We start from the raw sequence: 25,133 nt of genomic DNA, 5'->3' as shown, positions 1-25,133 counted from the left end.
GTCAGTAAGGATAGTCAACATCATCATTATCATCAGCATCTAGCCCATGATCACCCATGTCATTTTAGTTTTCTACGTCCAATCTGAAGGTAGAGAACCAGTTACCGCCATCATCTTCGCCAAATTCAAGCAGTTCTTCGTCGAAACTTTCACTATACCATTCAGCCATTTTTGCTAAAATATAAGGAGCAGCAATATGACGTATTTCACAGTGTATCCAAACATTTCTGTAAAGATAGTCTAAAAGTTCAGAAATTGACTTTTAAACATAACTATCATTATCTATTTCATTGATTGCCTAGTTCTTCTCTTTCATTTCATCAATTTTTTCATCAACAATATTTATAATATCACCAATTCTGGTAACTACAACATCCATAATACAGTGATAAAGTTTAAATAATAAATCTTCTTCGGATTTGCTCATAGGGAACTTCTCTAAATAGTTCAAAAACTTCTTGTGGAGACGTTAGTTACCATTGAAAACAGTGATACCAATAAAGTCTCTGAATGGGAATTTTGCACGTGAAAATTCTTCAAAGCGAGCAACTAAAGACGATATTTTACGTTTTCTTTCAACAGTGAAGAACTTGAGTACTTACTATAATGACGATGTACATATATGCTTCTGATGAGGAATATTGAAGGTTGTACGGGAAATTTCTCCATATTAGAGTTTTTTGATAATGTCATTTTCGCGCTATTCAGCCTAGGTCTCAGTATTAATATTAGAGTCAAATGTTAATTTAGTATCTAAACCATCATTATGTACCTATTCGTATAATTTAGAAGAGGGTAGCTTTTATAATTACTTAATCAAGAAATTAACACGATCTTTCAAATCCGCTACGGTAATCTCGCTATCAGATAAATCAGAATACTTTTTCGAATCAAAATCATTGAAACCAACAATCTTACAATCTAAAAGTAGAATAGTATCAAACTAACTATTCCAAACCTAAGCAGGCTCAAATTCTTGATAAAGAGCTCTAGGGAGCTTAAACAATGCATTTTTGATGTGTAAATCAATGAGTAACATGGAGTAAAACGAGTTCAATATTTAAACAGCGTCACAGTTAACCTGTTAGAATGAGAAAGATATTTGAGGAATTTCTTGAGGAAGGTTGAAAATATCTAATCTTGAGAATCTAAAATGCTCTCTAGCTTCAGTTAAAAGCTAATTGAAAAGTGTATGAATCTGGCTTGGGGAGAAATCTAATTTAAAATGTTCTTTGATTTAATTTGCAAGTTTTGGCAAACCAAATTAAATCTAAGCATTTATAAGCTATGAGGCTTAATTTTAAGTTAAGCTACTAATAGGTTCGTTCAAAAATTAAGGTTCGTCCTACTGAGCAATTAAATTGTAGAAAATTTAATTATTCTCTACTTACAAATCAGTGAATTGCAAATCTTTAACATTAGAAGGCGATGGGATTTAATTACCATATTTCATTTCTTCCTAGTTATCAATAATATCATCGAAGCTTAAAGTCTTAGTAGCAGAGTCTAGTTGTTCAATACCATATTCTAAAACTTTTCTCAAGATAGAACTATCAGATTCAATAGCCAAAGATTAGGACTGAACAAGGGCATAATCTAATACCATTTTACGTTTTGCAATTTCGTATATTTTTTCTTCAACGGAATCTTAAGTTAAAAATCTATAAATAGTGACTGGCTTCATTTATCCTATTCTATGGGCTCTCCCAACGGCTTATAAGTCGTTTTGAGGGTTAAAGTCGACATCAAATATTATAACTGTATCGGCAGTCTAAAGGTTTATACCCTATGAAACTTTAGTGGTAAGTAGGAAAATGAAATCTTCAGAGTTTGATTTATTAAATTAATTGATAGCATCTACTCTTTCATCTAAAATTGTTGACCCAATAATAGTTTAATATTTATAAGTTTTCAAAGTACAATATCTTTAAAGAAGTTTGATAGTTTTAGTAAGTTAGGTAAAAATCAATACTCTATGTCCTTCTTACTTTAATTTAGGGAGTAATTTCTCTAAAACCTAAAATTTTGAAGACTGCGAAACTAAGGTATTAAGATCTAATGTATTAATATCTGCATGGCGTACTACATAAGGATGATTAGCCACTTTTTTAAGTTACATCATTACGTTAGTTAATTTAACAACCTCATTTGACGTAAGTTGGTTGACATTATTCTCTACTATGGATTTAGAATACAATTTTTACTCTTCAGTTAATGGCATTCTTAAAATATACTCTTTTTTCTCCGGAAGAGATTTTTCTACTACCGCAGCAACACGACGTAAGATATATGGTTTAAGCAACTATGCGATAAATTCTATTTTATCAATAATGTCAGGTTAAATAGTGTTGGCGACAAAAGTATTTTTGATATCAGATGGCTTCATATTAAGAGGAAGATCTAAATCCTCAGAGTCTGATTATGCAAATATATTTTACTTATCAATTTTATCAACTTCCTTCATCTTAGTACTATTTATCAGTTCTTACTCTGAATTTTCATTCTTAATAACAACTTTATTAAGACCATCGCGGAAATCATCTAAAGAACCGTACTTTTCAAATTCTTATTAATTTTTAAAGACCTCTGCATCAATGAAATGAAGTAAGTTATAGAATTCAGAAATTGAATTTTAAATAGGAGTTCCAGTTATTAGAAGCTTACAATCTGTAGTGAATGAAGTAAAGATTTTATTTCTCTTAGATCTTTCATTTTTAATAGAATGAGCTTCATCAATTAAAAATCCTCTATATTTAAACTTCTTTAATTCAAGTTCTTCAATTAAAGCGATAGATGGAGTTGTTAAAATTATGTGGAATTTGTTGGTAACATTGCCATTGACGATTTATACTAATTCATTATCAATAATTATCTGTCTGTCCTTTTTGCTACCAATTAAATTTACAAGATTACAATCAGGGAACCAATCATTTATAGTTTGAATCCAAGCTTAGATGGTAGTTAAAGGTGCTACAATAAGGAAAGGTCCAGGAACCAAAAATTAATGATACAGTGCAGATAAAAATACTACCGCTTATACTGTTTTACCCAACCCTAACTGATCTGCTAGAATAATATTTTTATGCTAACAATAGTTGTAAAGTAAAACATTTACACCTCTAATTTGGTGGGGTTTCAAGATAAATTCTTTGTTGACATCTAGTAAGAAATCTGGATGTGCTGATGTGAATTCTTTGAAAATAGGTCTTTCATTGAACTTTAAATAGTTTGTAGAAAGCATCTTCTTAATAGGCTAACTTCTCTTAGTATAAGCTCTAATAAGAGCCTTAACTTTATCTTCGCCGAACATATTAGCCAAATCTTCATGAATTTCCCATGTGGACTGGGAATAAGATAAATTTTTCCATTTAATAAGATAGAAATAACCTTTAAATGATACAACACCGCTAGATTCTTGATTAACTACAAATCCTTTATCATCAATTTCAGGCTTACTATTCTAGTTATTATAGAAAATTTTATCAATTGAACTAGAGAAGGCACCGCATATTGCATCTGATTTCATACCCTTTTCGCGAATTATTTAACGAATCTTTGATAGGCGCTCTTCTAAACTAGCTTTCTAGTCTTCTTTTACATCATAAGCTACAATCTTTTCAGGTTCACAGTAGAGCTTGTAATTATGTTTTCTTTCTTCACCCTAATCAATTATAACTTATTTCTCGTCTGAGGATAATTTATCAGATTAAAGAACGATTTTTCTTTCCTTATATTCAGTCTTAAAGTTTTAAACCTTAATGAAAGAAGTAAGATGGGTTAAAAAGTCTTCAACTTCCCATGTGGAATGATAATATGCGTTATCTCTCCATTTAATTAAATAAATGAAAACAGACTGCGTATTTTAGGTATTTTAAGTCATTATCTAGACTTATTCGCCGTTAACATCCTCTTCAATTTAACCTAATCTATCTAATATAGAACCAGCATCTGAACGAGGAACAGGTAAGGCACCTGATGGCTTATAACTGTCAAATTTAGTATAGTTTGGTGGTCTAGGGACTACCATAATACTAGGAGGATATTTCCAAGCCTCCGATATAGGGATTTCCTTACATTCGATAACTTTTTCAATATAAATCTCGTCTGCCTCTTCCTCTTCTTCAATATTTTCTGGGCTAGGCAAATAATCTGAATCTTAAACAGAGGGCTCGCTTTTAACTCCAAAGGATTCGTGATCATCATCACCGGAATCACTAGGCATCATAGGTTATTCAGATGTATCATCACTAACCTGTTCCTCTACAAATTCATCCGATTCGGTAGGTATATGTGACGCGTCATCATATTCTGAACCTTCTTGACCTAAACCACTCGCAGCCGTAGCTCCATATGGATTATATTGGTTAAAACCAGGGGCGGCTGCACCATATACTCCACTAGCAGAAGTTCCATATTGAGAGGTAGTGGCACCGCCACCAAAATTATATTGTCCTTATAATCCGTATGGATCTGTAGTAGCTGGAGCTTGATAAGTAGTAGTACCATAAGCAGGCATAGAGTTATAAGTTGGGGCTGAAGTTGGTTGGCTAACTTAGTTTCTATTTTCTGGTCTTAAATAAAAATCTCTTTATTCATAAATTTTTTTAGCTAATTACTCGACATCAGAGGCTAATTAAGGAGAGTCAGAATAGAAGAACTAAAGAACATCCGTTTCTATCTACCCTATTCTAAAAACAGGTGTGTAAAACTCATGGGCTACCCCGGTATCTTTACTAGGTCTTCCTTTTCTTCTTTTAATGAAAATAGTGTGTGGGACAGATTCACCCGTTCTAAGACGCTAGTTCAACAATTACTAAGCTCTAACTGGTAAAATCATATATGTGATAATTTCATCGGGGATAGTAAAAGGAATAGGACGAATGTAAACTCCATTAATTGTTTCTCCTTCATCATCTTCGTCACCACCTTCTTACATAACCTGAATTCCTTCCCAAATCCTAGCAATATTAGCTTGTTTTTCAGGATTTGGGTTGTACTGATCAACCTATTAAAGTACGTTTCTCAAATGCTACAAGGCAGCAGATCTACCGTAACCTTTTTAAATTAAACTGATGAAAAGAGCTTTAAATTTTTACTCTAGCATATGGATTGGTAGTTAAACTATATCCATAACGTAGGTCCTCAACTAACTACCATATTCCGGTGAGGAAAAATCAATTTTTTATTCAGATGATTAATATTATGCTTAAGGATTTTATACCATGATTTAATCTACAGCTGCCTTTCTCTGTTATTCAATATACTAGTCCATCTACTGATAATAAGACTTTTATTCTTAATTAAGAGAATCAATACCATGCTATTAAATAATTTGGCGTAATTATAAATAGGCATTCTTATGTTCCTCTTAAACGGCGTTTAGACACTGTTCTTCTGCTCTACGTATAGCTTCTTGAATCTACTACTATACGTTCATTAAGATGAGGGAATGAAAAAATTGGAAAGAATTTTTTAAAGGTAATTATAATATAATTTATAATTTACAAAATTAAATTACTTTTGTTATAAATATGTCGATTATAATATTATAATACATGATAAATCTTTCATAAACAAAAATCTCTAAATCAATTAGATTCGAATTAAAATGAAATACTCACTATATTTTATTAAAATATGTATACCCAACAGGACCCCTATCTTAATCATAATAGTTAATCTTCTCTGCTTTAAATCTATCACATCCCATAATTTTTGTCTTTTACAGTTACTATTTTAATGGGGAGTAGCTAAATGGGCTGGTTTTAATCTATTTATCACATTTTATATACGAATTTCCATTTGATGATCTGAGAGAATTAGGCAGGCTAACTGGTATTCGTTTGTGGGAATTAACTTATTTGAAACTATCTAAGGTTTCAATTTCTAGTAAATGCGGAAGTTATGAGGTAGATTTTAAAAATTCAGATACTCGTTGTGATTAATTTAACGTAGGAGACTTAACAGTTTAAACATCTTAATGTTCTTTAACATAAAAATTAGGGCCAGGAACTATATTATACTCAAATTTTAGTCTATCCCGTCGTTAATCATACTTGACTGCAGGGGTTCGTGCACGCAATCCACTAGGTGAAATATAGCGTTTATTTGTTAATTCTGGAGAGTTCATCCTCATTTATAAAATACCACATGTTATTCCGTATTTATAATAAAGTATATTTATTCTACATTTTTAAAATATTTTACTTTTATATTATAATTTTCTATATTGATACCAAAAAATATAATATTTATATATTTATATTATATAAAGTAAAACTATCAACTTAATTTTATTTATAAAAATATATAGTATCATAATTTGATTTGTTTCTAAAATGATATTTAATTTACTCATTGAAACTATATATCTAACAATCATTATCAATGTTATTAATATTAAAAAAATAGAATCATTTTATTATTTATGCCTTCATAATTGGATTTTTCTATTTTTGATATCATTTTTTTAAGAAACTATACCATCATTTTAATTGAATGATTTTGCAGCCTAGACAATTTTTGGTTCTTGTCTCACGATGTCCATTATTGTTATTAAATACTGGGATGATGCATTTACAAATTTTTAGCACATTTTTGCTCACTATTTGCCCCCTTTCATACTTCTTTTCCACTGTAATAACAAACCAAAACCACACTATATATTTTTTTATTTCACAACTATGCTAATACTAATCCCGACTCCAAATTTGTTATATAATATTGATTTTGGACCAAAAATAACAGATTTAGCTCTATGTTGTAGTTTGGGATTCTTAATCCTCGCCCTAAAGTACAGATTTTAAACAAAATATATCACTGTATTGTAAAAACTGGATTTCTTACACAAAAATCAACCTCTGAAATTCCAGTCAGATCGCGTACTAGAACTTACCCTAGAATCAAGTTATTGATTTTAATTGGTACAGATATGTAATTTTCTGGGATTTTGTACTTCCCAGTTTCGCTAACGATAGTATAAATATAGATGTCGTGAAGATCACGGAAACCTACACCTGATTCGAAATTCGCGTCAGAAATGGAATGAATACTTGTATCGTATACCATTCCAATGAGTTCCATCTCTCTCAAAATTATACAAAATGGCGGTATCTCATTAGTTTGGAATTATAAGACATTATCATCATTAATTATTGGTATTCCCGGTTACTCTTATAGTGTGAATACTAATTTTTACTTGCTGAACCCGGAACCTGAAACTATTGAGTTTCGAAATTTAATGAAATTAAAGAGGTTTTCAAGGATGAATTGAAAAGATGATGCATTGATAACCCATTTGGAGCCATAAATACCGAATTATTTATTACCGATGATTGTGTTCATGTCTAGATTGACTTGGTTCATTACGAGATCCGTGAAGAGAACTCTTGGAGAATACTATTTCGTATAATACTGCTATCTGTTGTATGTCTTTGAAAGAGATTGAATGTATAAGTCGAACAGTGGCTAAAGTTAGTCTTCAATTTGATTCTCAAAGAGTTGCGGGGTTATTAGTTTTTAGAGGTGAATACTACTCATGACAGATCTGTAATTTTAGCATTGTAATGTTTTTTATTGGCTGTAAACTGCACTATATTCAGATATGATTTTAATTAGTGAACCGTAAAATGAAAAGAATTCTTCTCTTTACTGATTAGGATTTTTTAGTTAATAGCCTTCGCATTATTTTTTAATGAGTTTTAGAATTTTTTGTGTAAAGATTTCTATACTTTTGCTTTTAATTTTTCTATTTTTACAAAAAGTTAGCCTTACTATTGCTTCTTCGATACTTTCTAAATTTAAATACTAGCTAATATCTAGAGGTGATTCATATAGTATTATTTATCTAATTACATTGAAATAAACGGTCTATTCTTCAGTAACACCAATAACTTGTTTTGACTCTTATGCCTAATCATATGGAGTATTTTAAACTTGATTTAATTCGTTTTCATCGTTTTCTTCTTCTTCTTCATAAGACATACTAGTATTTCCGAACTCTTCGTCTAAGTCCATTTCAACTGGATCTTTTTAGTCATCAATATCGAAAATATATTTGTTCATATCTATTTTCTTAGCTACGTCCTCAGTAATAACTGGATTTATTTAACCAACATCATTATCCTCACTTTCTTCTATGTTTAATGATGCTTCTTCAATATTACCATATCTTTCACCATTATTAATAATAACATTTCTATTTGTAAAAGTAAGGTTAATTAAGGTTTGAAATAGCTAATAAATATTATCTTAGTCCGCAAATAAGGAAGTTATAAGATAATAAATATCTGCATCGTACTTACTTCTTGAATATGATGGTTTCAATGTTCGCTTCTCACCATAACAAAATCGATACTATGAATTTTAAGATTCTTAATTAAACATATTAATGCTTTAAATATTACTCAGCACTAATTAAGCCGTAAACAAACGAATATATTAAATATTCAATGTATTTTAAAATAATACTTAATCTGAAAGCTTGGCAGTATTTGAATGATAATATGCTGACTAAGTCATCATTCCTATTAATATCTAAAACGAATATCGTTTATATAAGATTTTAGGGTAATGTAAAAATGCAAATGTTGGTTGCACCAAATCTATCAACTTAATAAATTCTGTATTAAATTTAGATATCCCTTAATAGGTTACTTCTTAGTGAGACATAGGGATCAAAATAAACATCGGTAACTATAAAATATAACTTGATACTGTTTTCTTTTAAATGAATATTTTTTGTAGATTATAAATTATATCTAGACCTTCTAGAGTAGGCTAAACTTTAGTGATAATTATTTAATCTGTTAAATCATCAAAACTAGGAAAATTATAATATTTTAAAGGAATATTAGCAAAAATTTATAATTCTAAGTTATTATAAATAAATGTTATTATTTCAAGAATATCAAAAGATTCATCATAATATACTATAAATACATTTTCAGGCGGTTTTCCTAATGATGTCAATTGTTAATAATGTTTTGTATGGTCATAATCTTCTTTTTACTAAAGAATTTTTACTTTTTGCACATATTTGTGAACATCTATTGATGAAGAATAAAAAAGTTCTGAGATAATGAACAAAATCTCTGAAATTAACGATGATGTAAAGGTTGGCATTACTTTTTAAATTAAAATATGCTAATCTACATGAGATGAGTATTATCTGAAAGTTTCTTAGAAATCTTATTAAATTTTTGTCAAAACTCGTTATCTATCTACAGATAATGTATAATAACCATTTCTTAATATTCCTGTAACACAATTTTGTACATTTGGATAATTTTATTGTGACAACTTAGTTTTATTCATTTCATATTTCATGTTTAAATAACCAAACATTAACAACTAATAAAATATAATATTATCTGATAAATGTTGAGGTTAAAGGACATTACATATAAGGAAAACTGCGAAGAACGATTAAGGAGATGGCTATTATAATATAGTTGGTAATTATGTAAGCTTTGTATCCTCTTTTTGTTATAAATTCAGAACTAAAAATAATCTTGTCAAAAATCCATCATGTTATTATGCTTCCTCATCATCTTTCTCGCTTTCATCTTCATCTTCATCATTATCTGAACTGAGATTCTGAGATTCTGTATTTTGATTTAAAACTTTTTAATCCTTTACGACATCTATTTTCAGCTATCCTAAATATCCCACCATCAGTTCTTAATTATTTTAATAATAATATAAGATAACAGCTGCAAACAAATATTTGCATTAATTAAGCTGTACAAATGAGCTATGATATCTTAAGAAATATGGTAGACATTCTTTTATTATTTCATTCTGTTGCAAAGTTATTAATTTCGTCCAAGAGTCAGTTAGAAGATCAGACATATGTGTAATTTCTGGATAAAACTACGTCAAATCATTAATCATACTAGGCTCAAATTACTTTATATTAAGTCTAAATTTGGAATTTTAACTAAAGATAGTATGTATTTAGTGACCAACAAAACGTCTTTAATCATCAACACTAGATGTATGTAGTGTATGAATACACTAACTTAAATAATAAGAAATTAAATCTGCATTATTTATATAACCATCCTATTGTACTAATGTAAAAAATATAATATTGATCAATAAGTAAATGGAATTACCTAAGGTTTCATCAATTGATGGTATAATAAGTTTCTAAATCAGGGGCAAAGATTTAGTTATAAGATACTCATTTAAAATATTTTTTTAAACGGAAAGTGCAAACTCTAAAGGATAAAGTTTCGGAATATCTATATTTCCAACTTCAACTTTATATTAACACAAATAAAGTCTGTTAACATCATCAACTTTAGACATAAGTTCTTATTTGTCACTCTTAAGTTTGTCACACACAAATGTAACAATATTTTAATTAGAAAGGTATTAAAGCTAAATATATTACGGCAAAAATGATTTAATTATATTTTATATATAGTAAAGTGCTATAGATAACTACTTAGCATATCCAATTCCAACAGTTTAAATGATACTGACAGATGCACATTTCGCACTAATTGGATTATCTTACAGTTAAAGAGGTTTGGTCTATTTTACAGATCTATAAGGTTTCTTCTCAGTTAGGTTGATATCTTCTATACTGAATTCCGAAAATTAAGTTTTTTAATATTCAAGGCTAATTAAACTTTAGTGCTCTTTTATAAATTTGCCTACTTCTTCTTTTTATGCTAATGAGGAACTAAGCACACATGATGTTCTCAAATTTGTCTATATAATTTTTTATGGTGAAGAAATCAACATATCTATTAACGTCTAGAACTAATAATCATCCATCTCATAAACATGTCGTTACTCAGATTAGGTATCCAAAGTTTTGATCATCATTGTATCTAATTTATTAGCCTTATAGTTTTGAATTTCTTCATCAAATACATAATAATAAAAATATTTACAAATTGTAGTTTTTATCGACTGTAACTATTACTTGCATTATGATAACAAAATCCGTGACTCTTCATAATAATATCTCGTTGTTGCTCTTTCTGTAAATATAGATTTGATTATTTATTATGTCATTACTTAAGTTGGATCTTAAATCTCTTAAAATTTTGTATTAAATACTTTTCCTAAAACACAAATAGAATCAATAAAATCTTATGTCAACAGTCCTGATTTTTTGAGAATAAATGTTATGTCAAAAGGTTCTTCGTATGCTATAACTACTTTATATTTATGTAATGGCTAATTGACAACACATGATTGTTTACCTATATAAATTGTTTGCCTTTTCTGTATTATCTTTCGGGATCTTAGTACCAAAAATTTCCTTAGTGTGGAACAATTATCTTGATGTGCATTAACACCATAGTTAGCAAATATAATAAAGTATTCTGATATAGCTAATACTCTACTTAGTAGAACATTAAACTTTTTAGGTTCTATAGTCATATCGACCATAATAAGCTTTCTAGTTGTGTCTTCAACAAATTTGCGATTATTTAAATTTAATGGGTTATTTAGATATTAAACATTGAATTTGCACATATCGATTTAATTATTATCTGATCTTCTTAATAGTTCTAGTAAACAAATTGAAGATAACAATAGCTCTTAGCTTACTAAATATGTATTTTTCTTTAATATTTAATTAATTACTGCAAGATTATACAAAGTAACTTTGTCAGGGTCATTTTATTTGTATTGTAAATTATTAGACTCAAGAACAGGTAATATTGGAAAACTAAATGAATTGACTGATGTAAAATGGTTTTAAATTTAGTTTGGAGAACATGCATGTCCAGACAATATTAGTGGGTTCTTTGTAGTAAATTTTAAGTCCTATGATTAGATTTCATCCTTTGAATTTGGTAATATTGTTGGGATTCCTTTAAATTAAATATCAACTGGTATGCCACTTTCTTATACTAGTGATGTTAAAAATACCAAAAATGGATCATATTACATTTAAAAATTTGCTATTATATCTACATTGGTTTTGTTAACTAAATCTTATGTATTACCAAATAATTTGCAAAATTTACCTGTTTTTAGGTAATCAAAAACCTTTTGATTAGGTAATTAATTTGTCTAACTAAAATAAATATAACAACACATGAAAATTCCATCTATGTGGGCAGATAAAAGCGATGTATAGTAGAATTTATGCTATGTTCTGAGTAGCTCGATTACTGTATAAACTAAGTCTCTCAATGCCGAAGATTCCTCAATTGATGCATATACTTAAAGCCACATGTCTTTATGGGAAAATTTATCTTATACTAAAGTTTATAAATCAACATTTTTTCCAAAGAACTGTTAATTAAGCTACTAAAATAATGTTGGATCGTAAGGTTTATTGATAGATTTTTTAGATTGTAAGTCGTTACATTCTTATACAATTTAATTAATAATTGTATCAATAGTTACTCTTTATCCATCAACTAATTTGCTTTTCTGCTTTGTTGGAGAACCCAGTGCTTCAAAATATTTAAATGTTGTAAATAAGAAACTAATATTATCAAAAAATTCTTAAATTGATTTATATATTTAATTAACTAATGATGATGCTAAATGTGTGAATTCATTAAAACTAACATTCCAATCTCCTGAGATTATCATTATTTATTTATAAATTTATACGGATATGTTTGCAAAATCCACCTAGATTTATTTAAATTAAATACCAAATTTGTCCATTATTGCAAAATTTTCTGGGAATGAACAGTTCGAAATTTTAAATAATTTTAAAATATCAAACTATTAATAAAATACAGTATTGAACTTGTTAATTTAAAGCCCCATATTGGAAGTAACATGTTAATCATGCTTCTGATCACGTAATAAATCTATATCTTAATTATTGACATAATTTTCAATAATATTTCCGATCCTTCCCATATTTTAGACATTATCATTATTAAGTGAACTTTTAGAGAATTCTTATAAAATATTATTTGAGATTGGTGTATCATCAATTATTAGTAAAGAAAATGTAACCCCTAAAATTCCAATTAAATCTTTTATATCCATTTCTACATTAAATTCTAAATTTAATGATAATATTTTCATTATATTAGCTATTTCATCTTAATCAAAAATATGTTAAACAAATGTATCTGATTATAATGATTACAATAAAGAGGTATAAAGGGATATTCCAGTTCCAGATTCACGTAATAACATTGATTTTTGTACTATTAATAAAATATCAAATGGTTCATCTGTATGTTTTGCTACAGCGTCATGAATGTCTGGGAAAGATACTTCATTAATCTTTGCATAAAGGCTACTGTCATTAAAATCTTTGTTATTAGGTTTATAATTTGTTAAATAATATTACAGTCTTTAAGAAAACTAGCTATTAATTGACCCAAAATTAAATTCAGCAAAAGAAAGTCCACATTTATTTTTAGATATAATATTTTGATTTTATAATACTGAATTCATGGTAATACCTATAATTTTAGATTGTTTGGTACTTTCTGGTTAAAATCCTTATCTATAATATGTTGTTGGACTAAACACATAATTTGGTTTAATGCCCAGTGCCATTAATACTGAAAATCTGAAAATCTATAAGACTACCAGATATTCTACTGCATCAACACTTATTGTATGATACAGTTACAACTCTATCATAAATGTTCTTAAGAATGATAAAATATCTTCTGTAACTTTTTTATCGGCTTTATTATGAGATTTTGTTTACTTTTTCTAATTGTTTTAAGTTGTAACTAATGTCTACATAATATTTTATACATCTATAATTATTTTCTGAGGTTGCTTAATTGAATTTAAAAATCTAAACTATTTATAAGTTAAATTTTAAATTATTTTAACATCATTGCTCTTTTATTACTCTTATTTTTACTTTTAATCATCTTAGTAATCTTGTAATACTCCACTAGACACACTAGATGCTGTACATGAACTGCTAGCTTTAGAAGCGACTGATTAATTGTCACTAATGTCCACATCTTCTTCTATATCTGTTTTTTACATTTATTTGAACATATCCTTCATATTATCTGCTGACATTATCTAAAATTAGCTAATTTGCGAAATAATTTAAATAAGCAAATTATATTAATTAACATTCGCATTTGAATTTAATTACAGTTCAAACATAGGTATTTTAAGGGAATACAACATAGTTTACATAATACCTTTATATATAAAATTAGATTCGTTTAATACGGATTATACACTAGATTCTTATCTTGACGATTCATCTTAACTACTGACAACCTCGTTTTTATATTTCTCAATAGGAAGTGAAGGGTCTTACTTGTGTTCTTCTTAAATAAAATTATATGAAAGATAATCTTATAGAGATTAAATAAGAAATAATTTATAATTTCTCAAAAAATCAAAAGAATTATATCCAGTTAAAAATTCTCCTTAATAATCTTAAAATATATTAGTTTAAATCTAAGTTTAAAATATAGCTGAATTTCTTTGCTTCATTTACAGAATTTATATCATAATTTAAAATGCAGCCGTTAATAAACAAGGATCTAAATAATCTGCACACTATTAGAATAGTTAAATAAAGTGTGCGATAAAGAATGGATTGTCTTAAGATAAACCGGATGCTATTATTCCAGCTTAATATATGCTTGAGTAGCCTTATTCTTTCATAAAATGCTAAATCTAATACTAAAATTATAATGTTGTAGGCAAAGGTTTTATAAATTTAGCAAATATCTTTCTAAACGGTAGTTTCTTCTATAGCCAATCATCATCAACCAATAAAGGTGATGATATATAAAATAGCTTATTGGCAAATTTGTTCGAGAAAGCTTTTTAAACAGAATGGAATGTGCTAACTTTTTAATCTTATTACTAAATTATTGATTATTACATCATTGTAGAATGAAAAGCAGGATATAATTATAAATGATTTTAAGTATTTTACCATGGATGATAAAGTTTAATCTTTTTGACTTATACTAATTTTTTATTATTTTTATCTATAATATACTGATTTAAATTCAAATATCCTAACAAATTTAGAGACGTGAACCTTTCTAATAGACTAATAATTCTTTAGTTATTGACATTCATCTTCTTAAGAACTGTGATTAATGTGTAAATATTCAACTACTTAAATACATCATCTTAATTTAATGCTAGTATGGTCTACAAAATTGAGACATTTTAATTAGGCTGATTAATAACTGTTTCAATAACTTTATTTAAATAAGAATTGAAATTGACTTCTTTAATTATTTTTTCATAACTCTATCCATAAAAATCATAGCCATTAACTAATTATACCCACAGCTATGGTTTAAGATCACGTCTATAATCTTCAATCGATAGTTTCATATCAATTTTTGACAATTTAACACTTTATTTTACTAAATTTGAATAACTAGGCAATAAATTAACATTTTACCTAATTATTTAAGAAATAAATTTAAAATTCTTAAATAAATTTGGCGGTAAATCTCCTTAAATTAAATTAAGCCCATTAAAGAAGGACTAAATCCATTCATCTGACATGCTCATTTTTCTTTAAACAAATAAATATTTGAAGTATTTACGCATAAAGGCAATACTAATTCTAGGTAGCTTAAATTAAAGATTGCAATATTATAATAATGGGCTGGTCTGATCTTCTACTTCTAATAAAATTGATGTGTCTGATAGTTGTATTTAACCAATTTATCGATTAATAACGTTATCTAAATATATTTGGTCTAAGATAGTTTTTTAGACATCATTTAAGACAATAACATGATCTCTAATTAAGCTAACAAAATTATCATGAATTTCGTTTGCATTTAATAGAACAGAGGAATGAAAATGAAATGAAGGAAACCCAAAAGATCCAATGTAATTATATATTTCTGTTTATTCTTATAATGGAGGTTTAGTATATTTATTTTGTAAACTAAAATATTCTCTTTCTTCTACATTAAGTTAAGTGACAGCTTACTCTAATACACGCTTATCAAGCTATTATGAGACAGAAAACATCAAATTGAGTTTATCCTTTAAATCAATAAATTTTAATTTACAATTAAATAATTCTTGTATAGCATGCTGCTCATATTCTTATTATAAAATCCTGTAATAATCTTCTATTTAATATTCAATTGAATCTGTATTTTTATAATCTATTTCAAAAAATGGATTCTCATCATCCAATACATCTATAAGTGGATAAGGTGTTCTTTAATAATATCTTACGATATTTTATAAAACTAAGTTCACACTCCCAGATTAAGAGTAGTCATTAACTTATGCATAGTTAGAATTTACTAGATCTCTCATGATAATTTTGGAAGCCATAATTAGCACAGATTTTCCAATTCCAGCCTCTCCTATAACACCAAATGTAACTGGTGTCATCATAGAAACTCCGATTAGAACCGATAAAGCTATTCTTTCATCATCGAGTAAAATAAAATTGTATGAATCTATTTATTAAAAATCAATTCGTTTCCCTTAAAATGTTCTTTTATCAAACTAATTCTTAAAAGATTAATGAAATTCTTTCATTGAATTAACAGTATACTTAGTAAACTATTCTGAATTATTGAATTTTGATCTTGCTGACATCGCAGATTTTGCAGTAGAAACATTATCACCAGAATCGTTGTCTTCATCAATTTAAACTAACTCTAAAACATTTTTTTGGGTATTAATCATTTTTAGTAAACGATCTTCTAGATTAATTTCTTCATCTTCAGACATTTCATCTTACTCATCTTACCACATATCAAAATCTTCTTCATCTTATTATTAATCACTTTTCTTTTCTGCATCAAAATAATCACTTTCAGCTACATTCTAATTATAATTACCCTTCCGTTTTTATTATTAACTAAGAATAAAATCTGAAAGAGCTATATTCTAAAGTATACCTTTTCCTAAAGTAAATGGCATGAAAATTAAATTTTACTATTAAAAACTAAAAAATAAGTATGAAAATTGACGTACACTATACTAAGCTGGTAAAAATTAACAAGCAGTATTTATAATATATTTTAAAATTAATTAAATATTATTATACTTTGATTTTTTATCTAAAGTAGAAATTTCACAGATACCTTATTAATTTTCATAAGAACAAAAATTTAAAGGTGCTTTTAGCAATTATTATTAATAGAATGAGATTTTAATTTTTTCTAAATCAAAGGTTTTTACAAATTATATAAAGCTTTCATAACGCTTATATACTAGCACAATCGGTTATATAAATTGATTAAGTAAAGCAAATGCATTCCAAATTGCTGCAAATAACGGTTTTACCAACAAAATAATTGATTCTACAAATGATTTTTAAGTAAGAAAGGTAATAATAAACTTTTCTGTAAATAAAAAGTTTATAGAACCTTAACATCCAATTCCAAACTTACCTAATGATTATTAAATAGTTTTAATTGCGATACTATTTGAATTTAATGACACATCAATTGTTGACAGCTCTTCTTTTACCTTTTGTAAATCACTTAAGTTAAATCCGTAAACTAAACTTTAGTCATGTTAAAAATCAATATTATATAATCTATTAATTGAATTTAGTGAGTCTTTTACTTCTTTTGACATATTCTTACATTATTAGTCTATATTTTTATGATGTTGAAATAAGTTATCGTAAATTTTTTATCTTTATTACACTTATGCATATTAAAGCTTAGAGCTTATATTTTTTGAACTTATATTTTAGCTATTATATGGTTACAATACTTAAAACTTATATAGATAAAATTGTATCAATGAACGAATTAACATGTTTTAATCTTGATGATTTCCAAGTCTAAATTAATCTTGCAAATATTCAAATGCAATTGTATATAACGCTTTAAACACACTACTAAGCATTCTTAATCTAAAGAAACCTTATTATTAAAACCTTGCTTCATCGCTAAGAAATTTTCTTGTCGTGAGGAGATTATACAACTAATTACATTAAAATACTTAATTCGTTTCAAATATTTACTATTGCGCGTGTGTATAATTAAACTAAATATTTCCAAATTAATATAGCTAACAACCTATTAATTCTGTAACTTCTTAGAAAAATGTAATACGCTTTTAATAATATTATACCGTATTAAATAATAAATCTTATTGTGAATATTTAACTTTTTGCAATATAACAATAATATTTGGTAGAAATTTAGTATCAAAAGATTGTAAAAATTATGTTATTTTCTAAAATTCTATTAATGAACTTGGTGTACAACACATATAATCATTAATTTAAGTATTTTATAATTAAATAACCATGTGCAGATAATTAGAAATAAAATAAACTTATTTTTTAACTTAAGCTTAATTAACTGCACCAGTACATAAGGCTGACAAAATAAATTATGCATATTTTGGATTATCAATATAAATTAGAACTGGTTATTTTAGTTGCTAAAAGTTTAGTAGTAAAAATACTTCATACGATAGTGAGTATCCAGACTAAAACTGTCGTAGTAAAGATTAAATTATCTAATTAGATTACTGTGATAAAATAGGTAATAAAAATTACACAAAATACCGTTAAAAGTTTACATTCGTTAATTTAGATAACTTATTAGCTTTAAGTTGAAGATTGTTGTAATATTTTGCTTAATTTACTAAAATAGTCTAATGCTGTTTTTATAAACCAAATACACTACTAGTTAAATTGGCCATCATAACAAACTATTCACCTTTAGATACAGATATATTTTATTATTTCTTAATTAAATGTGCATTCTTTGATATTGTTTTAATATTATTATCAGAGTGATTTGGGAATCCATTTGTATAACTATTCATTATTTTTCCGTATGACTATCCCTATAAATCTAAATATTATCTTAATAAAATTTCTACAATAAGACTAGATACAACAAATTTATCAGTTGAATTAGATGCTATTTTAATGATCAATTGAGCATCATAAGGTGTTAATAAAGGATATTTATTATTAAACTATTTGAGAAGAATAGATAATTCCAAAAATTGCTAACCAAAAATTGGAGATGCTTATAAGAACTCTTATCCAATAGTGTTGTTAGATAAATTAAAATCTGCAAAATTAATAATTTTTGGATCATGGAACTACTTAATAAAAGATATAAGAGTATCATTACCAGCATAAGAATATGAATTCAAATCTTTAAACTACTAATTAAAATTTAACTCTAAATCAATGGCCGCAAGATTTTGCTAAAAATCCATATTAAGAACAAAATAACCTAATTAATGTTTAAAAGAATCATATTATGCATTTTATAAAACAAAATCATCCTAAGATAAAAATATACTCTAATCATCCAGGGGTAGTTCTTTTCCAGATGAAAGAATTAAATTTCTATTTGTAATAATCTCATTTATTCTATGTTAACTAACTTAAAGATTATATACATTATCTATTGATCCTTAATGTTAACTGAATTTTACTAGTATATTGATTAATATAGATTATTACTTAAATGTCAATTATAATACATTATGTATGAAAATAATTCTTCCATTTAGTAAGTAAGCTTGAATTTTATTAATAAGCTATACAAAATTCTATTATGTGAAATAGAAATTTTCAACATTTCTAGATGTGATTCTAATTAATAACTTTTAAACTAAAGATAAAGTTTTTTTAGATGAGTTAATGTTATTTGAGTCCTAGCAGGTAATGGTAATTGATAGTTAGTCAAAACCTTACAAAATATCGTAAACATACTAAAGAATATGTGTAGCAATAATTTATTTCTCATGTTGCTAAGCACTTCCCTACCAGAGTGGGTAGATTTAAATATTATTTCCAAAATAGAGTTAGTTATTTTTAATATTAATCTTGTATTAACTAGAAACATAATAGTAATTTAATATTTCTTCAAGTCTACACATAATTGGGATGTTTTCTTTAATTTTATTATTTGAAATATATTCTTTAAATTTTAAGATATCATCTTTAGTAGAACTTAATAGACTATAATATTAAAACTAAAATAAACTATTTAAAAAATTAGAGTAATCTTATGCTTAAAAATAGTTTAATGATTGAACGTATAGCTTAATAAAAGTAGGCTATGACTATAGTAATATATGATCTGGAAATTTGTATAATACATCAGGACAAGACATGGCATCATTAAAAACAAACTTTTCATTGTTGGATGTAATGGAAAGTAAAATATTACCTTTAAGAATCGATTTTTATACATCAAATTCAGTTATATTATTAAAAAATAATTCTTTCAACTTGGGACTTGTTAAAAACAGTTATGTCCACTGCAAAGTTGAAGAAAATTGTTCAATAATAACAAAATCGTATAATAAAAATGAAGTGTATAGAAAACCTTTAGCTTGTGGGATAATCATTGTATTTTAAGTAAAATCTAATGAAATTAGTTAGTTCTTTTCAGACTTGTGCTTTTCATATTTTATTTTTCTATCTACTACCTATTACTTTTAAGTCCCATTAAGTTGAGTATTAGAACAATCAAAAATATCATATTATGATAATACTTCAGTTAAACCATTGTTAGATAACCTTTGAGTCTACAATTTAGAGTATTTATCTAAGATAATTTAAAATCGCGACTAGTAAAGTCTTCTTTATATATTTTCCATATTCAACTAGTGTCTCATAAGATCTTTGATTATATTTTTCAGTTCACCTTTAGTGCTTTTACTAAGTGAAATTAATTATCCTAATTTTGTTTCTTTATCAAGATTATTACTTAGTAGTTCAAAATGTTTATACGCATCAATAATTTATTTAATTTCCACATCAGACAAAATATTTATTCTTTAGATGCGTCCATTGTCTTTTGATAGAATGATATCAGATAATTTATTAATAACATTTTTTACGGAATTCTTGAGGTTTTAGCTTGGATCTAGTTATTATTAAATATTTTAAGCATCGGCATTCATCCGCTATTTCTTTTTATAAACCTTACAAAATGGAATAATCAAAGTCATTTCTAATTAATTCAAATCGAATTCTATAATGTTTCCATATTACTTTACCATAATTAACTCATTCATCAGGTATGTGTACCTCTATAGAAGAATATATACTTCATTAATATTTAAAGCTAATGATTCCAAATCTCTTGCTAAAATAATAATTTACTTATGAAAAGAAAATTAATCTTATAAAAATATATTTGTTATGAACATTAAAATAGAATTTATTATATTTTCAATATTAAATGGTTCAAATTCAACTAAAAAATAATCATGTTGAGCTGTAGAAAATAATGCTAATTTAGTTATTTATAATTTTATGTCGTCAATATAAGAAAAATATAACATCAATTAGTTGAAAATCGTCATATTTTTTGTAACAGTAGTCTATACTAGTACACAGTGATTATAAAATTTAATGGTGTTATCATTAAAAACAGTTATAAGCTATGACACATCAAAAAATAAACTTGAATCAATAAATATACCAAAAGTCGTTGATATTTCTGAATATTATATTGGCAAAATATCTTTTTGTTTAATAATGATTAAAGAACTAAGAAGAGGATATATAACCTTTATTGTTTCACAATTTTTATCTAATAAGAATAAGAAATCATAGTTAAATTATATCGCATTAACTTTAAGAAAGTTAACAAAAAACTAAAAGTTTTGTTTAAACTATATTATATAAAAAAGTACAAGTTAATAGCAAGATAATATTTAAACAGTTGGATAGTAAACTAATTTTTATGTTGTAAACATATGGTGGTAAGAGAAAATAATAAGTTCATATATAAATATCTAGTATATTGGTGTGAGCTACTGAATAACAGTTTTATAATTTTCTATGAGATTTTATTAATCTTTGACCACCTCTTTATTCGATAGTTATAACCATTAATCAAATCTTTTCTTAATCTAATACAATACAATTACCTCTTATGTATAGAAAATAATATTTCTAAGTGAGATAAAATATGATAACGTAGCTTCAAATTCATTAAAACGATTTGCTGCGAACGACTATTTATAAAATCTTTATACAAATTTATCTAATATCTCAATTTGTGATTATTTAACTATGTTATTTGATTTTTCAATATTTAAGAAAGTATGTTTTTGCAACTCTTTAATATACTCTTTTTCAAAAATCTCAGATTAAAAATTTGAATCTTTCGAGTTGATTATCAATTTTGATATATCCATAGTGTATTGTTTATCTTTGGGCAAACTTTTATTGTTAAGTATTTAATAATTATTTGTGAAAAGTATTGTTTTTACATAATTTTCAATTTACATTACTTATTAAGTAAGATATTTTTCAAGTTCTATTTAGAATATACTAAAATATTTTATTCTTAAATCTAGCTAAGAAATAAACGTTTTTATCTGAATTACAAGTTAGAAATATATTTAGCCGCAATATATTAACTAATCAAAAATAGTTAATTTAATCTGATCAAAAGTTTATGTAAATGAATAATATATTCTTTCTAATAATTTTTTAACTTCTACTGATTTATAAAATTTAACATCTTGAAACTTTTCTGGCAATTAATCTACTAATGACATATCCTAAGATCCTATTATTTATTCTAATGTATTGATAACATGAAGTTTACTATATATTTTTACTACAATTGGTTATTATGAATATACAATATTAGTATATGTGCCATCATCCGCAAATAAATCTATTATTAGTAAAATAGATGCATCAATCCAATCTGTAAATTTTCGATAAAATAATATAGGATGGTTGGTATGAAAAATCTATCTAACTATTACCATCTTTTTAAAATATTATGGATTTTTAATACAATGCTAACTTAACTTATAAAATAAAATAAAACTATCCGCTAAACTGCTAATGATATTACTAAATAGCTCCATCATATTATTTACGATAGATTAAATAAGAATATTGTAATTTCTGATAAAATATGTTTTAAGCGATGATAAATCTAACTAAATGCAATAAAAATATTTAATGTCGCTTATCAATGAACAAAATATTTTATTTGTTGTTATTCTGTATTAAACAATTAAGTTGAGTTACTGGGAAAAAAGATTGGGAAAAGAAAATTTCTAAATATTTTATAGAAATTAGAAAAATTAAATGGATTATAAATCAATGTCTTCTAAATTACTTTTGTCCAAACATGATTATGCAAGGCTATTTTATAATTAAATATTTTCTACTAATGATGTCAGACAAATATAATCATTACATAATAAATAATTTTTCCATTACGTCTACTCTTCAATAAGATTGAAATTTTAATATAGAACATCAGTTAATAAAATAATTAGACTCTCTATTTAGTCTAAATAATCCTCTAAATTTGGTCTATCATCATCAAAAATTTAATAAATTTCTAACTATTTAAATAAAGATTCACAATAATAATCTTATTCAGAATGGGAAGAAAAAGATTAAAATATTAATATTAACAACTCGTCCTTAAATTTTTGAGGAAAATCCATCCTTAAATAATACATATTTTTCATAATCCCTTTTATAAAGGTTGAGTAAATTTCATTAACCTCTTAAAGTGGTGGCTAGAATACAATTTTTTCTTCTTAAATAGAATATCTAATTTCTAACTGAAAATTAAATGGAAATGTAGAAAATTATTTATTATTATACTAAAATCCTAGTTCTTATAGGAATATATTGAATAATAATAATTTTCTTTGCACAATTTTTAGTATAACATCTGGATTGTCTACAAACTCTATTTCTTTACGTAGTTACTCTTAAACTACTTCCTTAAAATTATGAAATCCCAACTCTATATCATTTAAATCTGGTAGCAAAACAGCAAACTCATTTTATTTTATTTGTTCTTTGTCGAATTCTAAATAATTTTTATATGTAAAATTAAAAATGATGTCATGATAGTTTCTGAAAAATTCTAAGAATATTGAATCAAAAACCCTTATGCCAGCTTAAAAGCTAATATAATCTTAAAAATATATACCAAATGCGATTCTATACAAAGGTGTTAAAAGATCTTGCATAAAAAGAAGATATTATATATTTTTGAGTTTTGGAAAATCAACATCTTAATTTTCTAATAATTTATCGAAATAATAATTGATTTCTTTCTACATATCAGGTTCAATATTCTCTAAATCATTATACTATATAGTTATTTAGTCAAACTATTACATTAAAAGAATTTATCCTTTCTCATTCTTAATCATCTAAATGAATTATTTGACAGTCGATAAAGACTATGATATATCAATCTATTATTTATTATATATTGACTCACATGCTAGTTCATAAACTCTTTTATAAATAATTGTAAGGCTTTCAGCATTGAAAAAATATAACTAGAATTTCTACTATTTTTATAGAAGTTATTTACTTTCATTATGTTCATCATTAATAATTTTTTATTAAACTTCTAGCTGTTGAAATTGGATAAAATTGGATTAAATATTAATATTCTATAAAGAACATGAAATTATTGATAAGTTAAGTTATGTGATTCCAATATTATAATCTTCTTGAAATTCAGAAGTCTTAGAATAAAAATCAGGAGCTTAATACGATTAATTATAAATATTTTTAAGTTTATCATCAAAAAATATTACATCTGGTCCTTTATTTTTATTAATAATTGTCGTAACATCTATTTTAAATAACTTAGTAACTTCTTAAAGTAATTCGACCTTTACTTATTGAAATTTTCCTGGAAATGTATCTTAAATAATCTGCTATATTCGAATAAATGAGTCATTTTACATTATTGATGACTATTATATATACTTATCAGGTATATAACTAGGGTCAATAGCATATTATTCTGGATCATATACAGGAATTGCTCTTGTAAACAACTTTTCATCTATTTATTTACTTTGAATCTTTTTAATTGGTAATAATAAGTCCTACGTGAGCATATTTTAAAATACCACCAACATATTTTTATTTACTGTTTACTAAACAAGAATACCTTCTAATTCGTATTGAATGATGACATAATTTTCTTTAGGCATATAACCAACAATATTAACGATAGCATAACTATCAAACCCGTTGCTACTAATGGTTTTAACTGTTTACTGTTTGAGCATAGCAATAAATTTTTGTTCGGACTGGCTGCAATAACTGTTCTTCTTAACATCACATTTCTATATATTAATAAAAGTAGAGTTTTAATCAAACTATTTCAACGAATCTGGTACATTAATTTTGACTGTCTTATTGTGCATTTGCGAAGCGAAAAAATAAATGATTATAAGTTATATAG

General features: G+C 26.0%; 3 protein-coding genes across 3 annotated transcripts; all 3 read right to left on the bottom strand. All coding sequences in view use genetic code 6, as the record gives it.

The window, feature by feature from the left end:
* Window position 1: 1 nt before the first annotated feature.
* On the bottom strand, window positions 2-5,437 carry SS50377_21976 (SNF2 family helicase; the record flags this gene model as incomplete). Its single annotated transcript, XM_067905868.1, has 1 exon — window positions 2-5,437. One exon carries the CDS (start codon window positions 5,435-5,437, stop codon window positions 2-4), a length of 5,436 nt encoding a protein of 1,811 aa, XP_067767185.1.
* Window positions 5,438-5,617: 180 nt separating this feature from the next.
* Window positions 5,618-6,136, bottom strand: SS50377_21975 (uncharacterized protein; the record flags this gene model as incomplete). The annotated part of the gene is made up of 1 exon (XM_067905867.1): window positions 5,618-6,136. One exon carries the CDS (start codon window positions 6,134-6,136, stop codon window positions 5,618-5,620), a length of 519 nt encoding a protein of 172 aa, XP_067767184.1.
* Window positions 6,137-6,816: 680 nt separating this feature from the next.
* Window positions 6,817-25,095, bottom strand: SS50377_21974 (uncharacterized protein; the record flags this gene model as incomplete). Its single annotated transcript, XM_067905866.1, has 1 exon — window positions 6,817-25,095. One exon carries the CDS (start codon window positions 25,093-25,095, stop codon window positions 6,817-6,819), a length of 18,279 nt encoding a protein of 6,092 aa, XP_067767183.1.
* Window positions 25,096-25,133: the final 38 nt, after the last annotated feature.

The sequence above is a fragment of the Spironucleus salmonicida genome, chromosome 2, assembly GCF_000497125.1.
Source record: "Spironucleus salmonicida strain ATCC 50377 chromosome 2, whole genome shotgun sequence".
Taxonomy (NCBI): domain Eukaryota; phylum Fornicata; order Diplomonadida; family Hexamitidae; genus Spironucleus; species Spironucleus salmonicida.
This window is presented reverse-complemented; position numbering and strand designations above follow the sequence as displayed.